This window comes from Zeus faber (assembly GCF_960531495.2).
Source record: "Zeus faber genome assembly, chromosome: 21".
NCBI classification, from domain to species: domain Eukaryota; kingdom Metazoa; phylum Chordata; class Actinopteri; order Zeiformes; family Zeidae; genus Zeus; species Zeus faber.
In genome coordinates, this window is record NC_137208.1 from 21,551,450 (window position 1) to 21,562,032 (window position 10,583).

Below are 10,583 nucleotides of genomic sequence, written 5' to 3' on the forward strand. Positions count from 1 at the left end.
GCATTGTTATTATTATTATTATTGTTATTATTATTATTATTATTATTATTATTATTAAGTGTCATTACTTGATGTTTTTTTTTCCTGTACCTCCTGACAATGTGTAAAGTGTCATTCGATTCAAGCATGTTTTCCGAGGCCTGTTTACATTTCTGCCTTGGGTAGATTGCTCTGTTAGTTCCCTCTAACACTAAATTAACATGCTTTTCTTTGCGCATTTCCCTACTTCAAAGCATTTCAATTTGTTATTACTGGTTTCAATAAAATTGATAAGATTCCCTGGTGGTATTAATCGAGATAAGTCTAGTACTACTTATAGAGGACCACACTTAACTAAGGAATTGACCATCTTTTACCATGAACTTGATCACAACATGCTGTATACCGTTTCTTGATTTGAACTATGCATGTGACGGAAACATCCCAATCGAGATCCAAGCCAGCACATAAGAAAGATGTTGAGTTACATATTCTCAGCAATCTGATATCACAATATATAGTTTGATGAGTGCCGAGAGGGCAACTTCTGAGGCCGGGGTCTTTTGCTCAGCATAATGCGTCCCAAAGGAATGTTTCTGTTTGGAGATATGAAGCAATAGGGCCGTCAGTCAGACTTTCCTCGTCATGTGATGGCAACATGAGGGGTGGGATTACCCCTGCGTTCACTTCTGTAAGGCTCCCATGGACCCGGTTACATATAACTCCCTGTTGCGATAGACATCCCCTCAAACTTTCCATTTGAGCGGCACTCTGAACGGCCTTGAAGGAAGCCGGGGTAGCAACCCCATCTGAATCCCAGGTAGGTCAACGTTACCACGAGTTCTGGGTTATTATAGGTTTGTAGTTTGCTGATGCTTTATGCCTAAATTAGCTTTTCGTTTTTCTATTTAAGCAGTCAATCCAGGAAATCGCCTGTGTTGGGTGGCTGTGGAGGAGCAGGAGCACGCACACGCACACGCACACGCACACGCACACACACACACACACACACACACACACACACGCACACACACACTTCTAAGAACAGTGCCAGTCCAATATATATATATATATATAAGTAAATGTGCTGTTTCTATCCGTGTGGTCATTGGTTACTACCGTATTTTCACGACCATAAGGCGCACCGTACTAAAAGGCGCGGTCTCAGTTATGTGTGCCATTACTGTATTTAACACACACATAAGGCGCACCGGATTATAGGGCGCGGGTTTTATATACCGGTACATATCCTCGACTACGTTTAAATACCTCTACTGCGTATTTAAAAATAGAGCGGGAGCAAAACTGAGTATGTTTGTGCTTTATTCATGTATTTATTACAAAGTATTAATCAAACCCATCGAAGTCATCATCCTCTGTTTCTGAATTAAACAGCTGCGCTAAATCAGACATGCCAGTTTCCCCTTCTTCGCTGTCAGAGTCACTTTCCGTGCCGTGCGGCTCCTCGGAAATGATGCCGGCTTTTGCGAAAGCTCGAACAACAGTGCCAGCAGACACGTTAGCCCAAGCATCTACAATCCATCCGCAAACTGTGGCGTAACTTGCCCGGCGCTGCCTTCCACTTTTCGTGAAACTGTGGTCTCCGTCGGTCATCCATCGCTCCCACGCCGCTCGCAGCCTTACTTTGAACGGCCGGTTCACACCGATGTCGAGCGGTTGTAGTTCCTTTGTCAGACCTCCCGGAATAACAGCAAGCACAGCGTTCATTTGTTTCACCTTGTTTTTCACATCGGCTGTGAGATGGGCACGCATGGAGTCACAGATTAACAGCGATGGTGATGCGTGGAAAAAACCACCTGGTCTCCTTACATACACCTCCCTCAGCCACTCTTTCATCATCTCCTCATCCATCCAGCCCTTTTCATTTGCCTTAATAACGACTCCAGCTGGAAAAGTCTCTTTAGGCAAAGTCTTTCTCTTAAAAATCACCATAGGCGGCAGTTTCTGTCCATTTGCGTGGCAGCCAAGCACAACAGTAAACGACACCTTTTCATACCCCGTTGTGCGTATCGCTACCGTGCTGGTCCCCTTCTTCTCCACCGTGTGATTCACCGGGATGTCGAAAGTGAGCGGCACCTCGTCCATGTTGGTGATGTGGCTTGGCTGGATGCGTTTGTCGGCGATGTGTTTGCTGCAGTAGGAGTGGAAGCTCGCCAGCTTTTCATTATAATCCGCCGGACGTTGCTGCGCTACTGTAGTCCTGGTCCGGATGGAAAAATGGCACCGTTTCATAAAACGAAAGCACCACGACGGACCTCCTTGAAAATGTTCAATTTTCATTTCTTCCGCTAGCGTTACTGCTTTTAGTCGAACAGTGACCGTCGAAACGCTCGCCCCACTCGTTCTTTGCTCGATGATCCACCGCTCGAGTCTTTCCTCCAACTCGGGCCACCTCGCCTTATGTCCGCGGAAACTCAGCTGCGTCTTCTTCACCTGTCGGAGTTCGTTTTCCATCTTCCTCCACTTGCGAACCATCGATTCATTAATCTTGAATTCTCTCGCGGCTGCTCGATTTCCATGTTCCTCTGCGTAGCTGATAGCCTTCAGTTTAAACTGTGCTTCATAGGCGTGTCTCTTTGCCATCTTAAGGGTTGTTAAGACAACAATGTTCTGCATAAAGCACATACCTGTTCTTTTATACACAATCCACGCCCACACTTCCCCCTTTAACGTTCTCATGGTGGTCTCAACAACGTCCGCAGTAACAACACACATAGGGCGCACCGCACTATAGGGCGCGCCGCACATTTTGAGGAAAAAAAAAGACGTTTATATGCGCCTTATAGTCGCGAAAATACGGTATGTGTGTGGTATTTTAGATAATATTCTATATTAAAAAAACAAACTGTCACAGCTACGGAAGGGAATTAGGGCCAAATGAAGTCAAGCAAACAGCGAAACCCCGAGGCGTGTAATAAAGAGTCGGCGCAGCGGGCAATTCCACTCCCCCTTTAAATCGCACCGCAAGCCGGACGGCTCCTCCCCTTTAACGCGCGTTTGACCCGGACTCCTCGTCGCCTCCGAACTCGCGTCCAAGCGGAAGCGGAGACGCGCCGTCCCCGAGCGGAGCCGCGGGGTGAACTCGGCCACTTGCTCGCGTTGGCTTGGGGTAAATTCCGGAGCAATAACGGACGCAAACCAAAGGAGAACCACACGCCCTCGCCGCTTGCTGAACTGTTTGGATGGTGACTAGCTAAGCCAGCAATCTGCTTCGCCGGCAGTGGCCTAGCGACGGTGAGTGACCGTGAGTTACCTGCCGTCGGAGTTGTGTCTTCTTCTTCTTCTTCCTTTAATGGCTGCATATTTACAACGTTTTTACAGCATAACAAGCTCCATTCACCGCTGCGGCCGCGGCTGTCGTTTTCGTGCACTCCGGGGCAGGAGTTCTCAGAACCGCCCCCCACCCCCACCCACCCACCCCACCGCCACGGGGTCCTACAAGAGGCGAAACGATGGATAAAATTCACCGCCGTCCGACTTATAAGACGTTGGCACCATTAACGAATGGACAACAATGGCTGTTTGGATCACAGCCCCCCCCCTCGCTGTTCTAGTATAGACTGGTATGGAAGTAGTGGACTTAAGTCACACGTAATGCTGAACGCGTTTTCTCAAGCTCGGGGTCCCCAGGGACGACAGCGTGTTAACGGGGTCTGAACACGCCTGGTGCGTGTCAAATTGAGGGCCCTTCACACGGTCAAGGCGTGTGTCGCCAGATCCAAAACGGCGTGGCTAACGCATCGGTTCCAGCCCGAAGAGCAGCTCTGCGTTCCGACACAGTAAGCTCAAGTTTCACGCCGAAAGTCAGAGCCCGGAGAAGGCCATATTCACAATATCAAGCGCAGTTATGTGTGTGTTTTTGTCTTTTTTTTGTGTGTGGTTAACGGGGTAGTAGTATGCCGTGGGATTATACCAGTTTAAAGAAAGTGCCGCAAGTCGGCTCTTCAAGGCTGGCGTGCATTGTGACATCATTGAGGCTCCTCAATATGAAAACTTGATCGATCCATGGAAGCGGTGTCGAGGTGGCGCTTCATGAGGGTGTGTTGTTTTTTTTTCCCCCCCTACCCTTCGGGTGGATCAGATGTTGTTAAGAAGCCTTGTGCATCACAAGGCTCCGGCGGAATGTCTGGTAGGTTGCTTGAGGCAGGTTTTATGTTTGCAATAACGAAGCTCTTGTTTTCTTCCCGCTGGGGGTTGTCGATCCTGCTGAGAAAGCGCTGCTTTTATTTCCCTCCTCGATGGCCTCTGACCTAGAAAGGAAAGAAGCATCCACATCTGTTCGCTGCAAATGGGTGTTGAAACATGATGAATTATTGTTATCATTATAATAAACGTGTGCCTGATTAATAATTGTACAATACACTAAAACACAAATAAAAAATGAATACAAATACCTGAAAAATACAAAACAGAAATAGTCAAAAATATAAAATTATACAAACTGCGATTCTATGCACATTATCTATAAATTAAAAAGAAACCTTTTATTTTTAGTACTTCAGTTGGCGTCATTGTTTTGGTCAGTTTGAAGGAAACAACTGAGCGGGTCACTAGTGGGGAGGATTTCCATTTATTCTTACTCATTAAATACACTTTATTTGTTGACAGGAAGTGTCTGAAAGGGCTGAGAACAAGGGCTATTAGCTCACACAGAACAGAAAAGGTGGAGGCTAATGGGCTTAGGATGTGGAAATCCCCAAATTCTTGTGAGCTGGTTACTACTGGACCTTGATGAGTCCAGGGGCGGGAAAGAACCTTCAGTGGGAGGAAGTGAAAGTTCTCAACGACAGAAATCGCAACCTTGTATCCTGTACTGGCTGTTTTGCATTTTTCTTTGTGTAAATTCTTTTTTTGTTTCTGAAAATGCACCCAACAGCCCTTTAAATGTTTCCTTTTTTTTTTTTTTTTTTTGGTTTGAAACTGTAGACTTAGCTGTAACATCTGTCACCTGTTTTGAGCGTTCTCTGAACATCCTGATTTTAGTTAAATTTTTGCCAGTGGAGATACCGGTTGCTGTGCACACCTGGAGCAGAGGAGAAGTGACACAAAAATATGCAATTGAATAAATGATAGAATAGAGCCTTTGTTATCGTCTAAAATGCAAATACCAAAAACTCCCGTTCAGTATCAGTCCGGGGGTTAAATCAAAGATACGGACGGATGGGGTAATAACTTTTAGAAGTGGTTGTAACCATGCATTTGTTGGTGGCCAAGAGTGCCAAAATGGTTGGCATATCATTTTGTGATAATGATCGCATGTCATTTTTAATCAGATTTTCAATATTCTTCTATATTTCTAAAATATTGACAAAGTTTATCAATGCGAGACGATAACTCATATTTTCTAAACCTAATTACATATGAAGAGCGATTGAAAAAGCAGAAACCACAAGATGGGCCGAATCTGGTTGCCCGGGGCAACTAGATATTGTCGGGGTCCCACACAAAAATCCGATGTATTGCAACCGAAACGGCGATGGGCAAGCCTATAATGAGAAGGGTTTCCAGGGTTGCCAGATCCATTGGAAAAAATCTCTTGTTTTTGTGTTCTTTAGAAAAAAAGATGTAGCTCTCCCCTGGGAGCTACATCTACTCACCTGGTGGTGTGTAAGGCAAGGCAAGTTTATTTGTATAGCACATTTAAACAAGGCAATTCAAAGTGCTCTACAGAAAACATAAAAAGCATGCAGACAAAATGCCAAGAAACACATCATTAAAGACCATAGAATCCATAAACTTAAACAGTAGAGCTAAGAAATAGAGATTATTTGTCACATACATATACATACGGTCATACATATAGTGAAATGTCATGACACCCGGTGATTACGCACAATAAACTCTATAAGCTCTAAAATACCAAAAAATACCAAAATGTGCTTAGAATGCGGAGTGCAAAATAAACACATTGTAAAAGGGAGAACACGTTATAAAGTTAAGAAATAAAAGTGACAGTGCAGTGAAAGAAATGAATATTTGGTTTCGTAAAAGTCAGCGGCAAACAAAAGTCTTCAGCCTTGATTTAAAGAGGTGAGAGTTGCAGCAGACAGTTTTCTGGGCGTTTGTTGATCTGATCCATCTTTCAGGACCTGTAAAGACACTGTGACAGTCGTCTAGTCTACTGAAGATGAATCCATGGACAAGTTTTTCCAAATCCTGCTGAGACATAAGTCCTTTAATCCTTGATATATTCTTAAGGTGATAGGAGGATCACTTTGTAATTGTTTTAATGTGGTTATTGAAATTTAGGTTCGAGTCCATGACTAAAGCAAGATTTTTGGCTTGTTTTTTTTCACATTACCGATTGAAGCTGAGCGCTGACTTTTAGTCATTCTTCCTTGGCTCCAAAAACAATTACTTCAGTTTTGTTTTTGTTTAATTGGAGAAAAATCTGGCGCATCCTATCGTTGATTTGTTCAATGCTCAGTGATTGTATTGGACCGTAGTCCCCTGGTGATATGGTTATTTACATTTGCGTGTCGTCTGTGTGATTATGGTAACATATTTTTCGTTGTTTTCCATGATCTGAGCCAGTGGTAGCATCCAGATGTAAAACAGAAGAGGCCCGAGAATGGAGCCTTGGGGAACTCCGCTTGTCATTTGTGTCCGCTCAGATGTGTAATTACCTAAAGACACAAAGTAGTCCCAGTCCTTTAAGTGGGATTTTAAACTAGTTTAGTACTGTGCCAGAAAGTCCCACCCAGTTTTCCAGTCAGTCAAATAATATTTTGTGGTAAACTGTGTTTGGCAGGTGAAGCAAAGCAGTGCACCCCTGGCCTGACTCCGCCCCACCATGGCTTCGCGGGCCGCCTATTGACACCGACACACCCTTCATGGTGCGGTGGTGGCGCTGGTGGCGGGACGTAGCGTGGTGCTAGCATGCGGCAGCCGCCCTGTCCGTCCACGGGGAGGAGCGGCTAAGCGGGGAGTCTCTCTCTCTCTCTCTCTCTCTCTCTTTCTATCCATCTATATATCTATCTGTCTCTGTCTGTGGGCTGAACTGGCCGAGACAGCCATGGACGACTTCAACACCAGGACCTACGGCACCAGCGGCCTGGACGACAGGCCTCTGTTCGGGGAGATCTCGGCACGGGTGTGTGTGTGTGTGTGTGTGTGTGCGCGTGCGCGTGCGTGCGTGCGCGACTGTTAGTGAGTTGCAGCTCAAGGCGTTGTGTGTGTGTGTGTGTGTGTGTGTGTGTGTGTGTGTGTGTGTGTGTGTGTGTGCGCGACTGTTAGTGAGTTGCAGCTCAAGGCGTTGTGTGTGTGTGTGTGTGTGTGTGTGTGTGTGTGTGTGTGTGTGTGTGTGTGCGACTGTTAGTGAGTTGCAGCTCAAGGCGTTGTGTGTGTGTGTGTGTGTGTGTGTGTGTGTGTGTGTGTGTGTGTGTGTGTGCGACTGTTAGTGAGTTGCAGCTCAAGGCGTTGTGTGTGTGTGTGTGTGTGTTTAATGAACAGGAAATATCAGTGTGGCATTGAGAAAGCGAGCGGGGTGGGTCATGTGCCCCTCTTTATTTTGTTGATATATAATTTCCCTCTCTGCGCAGGATCGAATCATCAACTTGGCCGTGGGGGGCGTCACGTCTCTAGTCATCCTGGTGAGTATTGAAGTGTGTATTGGATTGACTTATGCGTCTCATCCACTTGGTGTTTGTTGGGATTTTTAGTGCGGACGCACAGAAGGGATTTTCACAAGGAAACAGAAGAAATGATTGACTTCATAGCAGGTCTGAGATTTAAATGATGGGCCAGGAGGCTAAATAAATGAAAAAAAAATTACCTCTATAAACCGGACCAAGTTTTTAAAAAAATGTGTCTATTTATTGTTAGTGGAAATTCATGATGATCACATTTATGCGAAGATCTTCTCTAACTAAGTTTAGAAAGAGTTTAGAGTTACCACGTTTTTTTTAATTTTTTTTAATTTTTATTTTTTTATGTTAATTCCTTGTGAAGGAAAAGGGGAAATTTGAAGGATGAGCATTAAATAAATAAATAAATAAATAAATAATTCGATGAACGCGCATCGGTGCTGGGAATGGAGTCATGGAGGCATTTGACTCGCACAGCTATGATTTGTGGGCTTTATGTTATAAAAAAAAATCTACGCAGAGAGGAAATGGAACACAAACTGAACTACCCCCTCCTTCCAGGTGACTGTGATCAGTTCCTTTGTGTTTCCTGCGCTGCCCCCCCGGCCTCTCAACATCTTCTTCGTCGTGTGCATCCTGTTGACATGCGGCTCCGCCTTAGTGCTGGTAACACACACACACACACACACACACACACACACACACACACACACACACGCGCATAGAAATTCAGTCTTAATCCATCTGTGTGAACGAGTGTTTTTTCTTTTTCCAAATTTAACAAAAAAAATCAAGAATGAAAATGAGCTCTTGCGTCGCAAGATCAAAATTGCAAGGCTGCATTTACGATCACTTCCGGCCCGAAGGCCAGCACCAGCAGAAAAAGGGTCATTCTGAAAGTGACGCATACTCGTAGCAATGAAAGTTATTACGGTTGTTTTTTGTTGTTTTTTTCTTTTCATGGTGACTCTCTTGGTTTAAAAAAAACAAAACAAAGACTTTTAAAATGATCGACTTGTTTCATTTTGATTCAGTTGGTGTAACGCACAAGGAGCAAGGGAGGACTTTGTGTGAATGAGTCAGAGGAGTCGTTTGGCTCTTGAGTTGTGAATGGAATTCTCACAAGAATCATTTGATTCTTTGGAAATTATGTATTTTGGTGAAATACAAGGAGTAAGTCACATTCAATGACTCCCAGTGGCTCCCAACTCCAGTCAATTAATGTGTGTGTGTGTGTGTGTGTGTGTGTGTGTGTGTGTGTGTGTGTGTGTGTGTGTGTGTGTGTGTGTGTGTGTGTGTGTGTGTGTGTGTGTGTGTGAGGTTTTTATGTTATTATGGGGTTAGCTTTTCCTAACAAGGTCAATATTGATTGATTTAACATATGTTATATTTTACACATTCCTTTACAATCTTTATTATTAATAATAGATTTATTATTCTTTATAATAATACCAATAATCCACTCTCTGCAGATATTCTGGTACCGGCAGGGTGACCTGGAGCCCAAGTTCAGGAAGCTGATCTACTACATGCTGGCGTCCGTGGTGCTGCTGTGTCTCTGTGCCAACCTGTACTTCCACGATGTCACGTAGAGGAGGACGGACAGATGGACACCAGTCACTCTGCACGCAAGAAGGAGAAAAACAAACAACAAAAAAAAAAAAAGGGTGGAACTCGGGACATTCGCACATGGGGGCGACGCCTTTCTCTACCCGACGCACTCGCTGATGGCCGCCGACCAGCGGCCATAAAAGCACACATTCCGAAAATGGAGGAAGGAAAAAAAACAAACAAACAAAAAAAAAAAAAAAAACGTATCCATGGACCAAGTGCGAACCTGGAAAAAAAAGGACCCTCGAAGAAGGCAAACGAGCGTTATCCAGATATGAGTTTCAGCATGGATTCCCATTGAACATTTCTCATTTTAGTTTACAGGGCTGTGTGTGTGTGTGTGTGTGTGTGTGTGTGTGTGTGTGTGTGTGTGTGTGTGTGTGTGTGTGTGTGTGTGTGTGTGTGTGTGTGTGTGTGTGTGTGTGTGTGTGTGTGTGTGTGTGTGTGTGTGTGTGTGTGTGTGTGTGTGTGTGTGAGAGAATCAGAACTACTGTAGAGACAGGCGGTCAGGGTATGATGAGGAGATATATCCATCTTGTTTTTATTCTCACCTCTGTATTCACCATCGTAGTCACTCATTTGTTAACTTTATTTTTTGTTTGTTTTCTCGTAATCCTCCAACAGCAGATTTCAATGACATGTACCCATTCTTCGAACAAAGCAGAGCCATGTTTTTGTTTGACTTTTGTCCAAGCCATACCCACATCTGCACGCACAAACTGCAGACTCTGGAAACTCACTCAGGCCAACTGTAGGAAACTGCAAATGCTGTTGCACTAAATGAGAAAAAAATGGCGGGGTACACTGATGCTCGGCAACGCCACGGATCTTGAACTTGGATCTACGTTAGATCCCCGATGTCTACCGATCTGTCCCAGATCTGAATTTTTGCACTTATGCCATTTAACGTACATACAATAGCCATACCAGATTTTTCTCAATGTGTATAGCAGTTTTGGTCTTTTATTTTTCCACTTTATTTTGGTCAGAAATGAGGAATTTAGAGTAACAGGAATGGCTAGAAACTTTGGCGGATATTAAAGTGTCAAAAATGTTTTTATTATTGTTACCTACTTGAAAATGTTCAAGCAAGGCCTCCTTGACAGACAATACATAGCACACACACATATCTGCCTGATGCATACAACCTAAATCTTGCTGGGGAAGAAGTACAGATGACCTTGCTACAACTGGAATTGTCAGCTATGCACTGCTTAAAAAAAAAATAATATATTTAATATATAAGTAATTTGCTTCGCCCCCCCCCCCTCCATTATGAAAATAACTTCAGTAGAGATGCATTTCTTCCAAAAACTCTTCAAAACGGAAACATTCAAACTTTTATGAGGGAATGTCAAAATATTATTGAGACATTTTCATTGGAAG

The 10,583-nt window shown here is 44.1% G+C and overlaps 1 protein-coding gene across 3 annotated transcripts; it reads left to right on the plus strand.

The window, feature by feature from the left end:
* Positions 1 to 778: 778 nt before the first annotated feature.
* On the plus strand, positions 779 to 10,251 carry tmem243b (transmembrane protein 243, mitochondrial b). Of its 3 annotated transcripts, none has more exons than XM_080022153.1 (5): positions 779 to 799; positions 6,752 to 7,093; positions 7,542 to 7,592; positions 8,148 to 8,252; positions 9,059 to 10,251. In XM_080022153.1, exons 2-5 carry the CDS (start codon positions 7,016 to 7,018, stop codon positions 9,176 to 9,178), a joined length of 354 nt encoding a protein of 117 aa, XP_079878279.1. In that variant the 5' UTR covers positions 779 to 799; positions 6,752 to 7,015; the 3' UTR covers positions 9,179 to 10,251. The 3 variants fall into 3 exon arrangements, with proteins under 3 accessions (XP_079878279.1, XP_079878278.1, XP_079878277.1); XM_080022152.1 differs by lacking the exon at positions 779 to 799 and adding an exon at positions 3,020 to 3,244; XM_080022151.1 differs by lacking the exon at positions 779 to 799 and adding an exon at positions 3,020 to 3,234.
* Positions 10,252 to 10,583: the final 332 nt, after the last annotated feature.

Coding starts and splice junctions, on each gene's coding strand:
- tmem243b (XM_080022153.1), top strand. CDS start 7,016: ATGGACGACTTCAACACCAGGACCTACGGCACCAGCGGCCTGGACGAC. Junction 7,094..7,541: donor TCGGGGAGATCTCGGCACGG/GTGTGTGTGTGT, acceptor CTCTCTGCGCAG/GATCGAATCATCAACTTGGC. Junction 7,593..8,147: donor TCACGTCTCTAGTCATCCTG/GTGAGTATTGAA, acceptor CCCTCCTTCCAG/GTGACTGTGATCAGTTCCTT.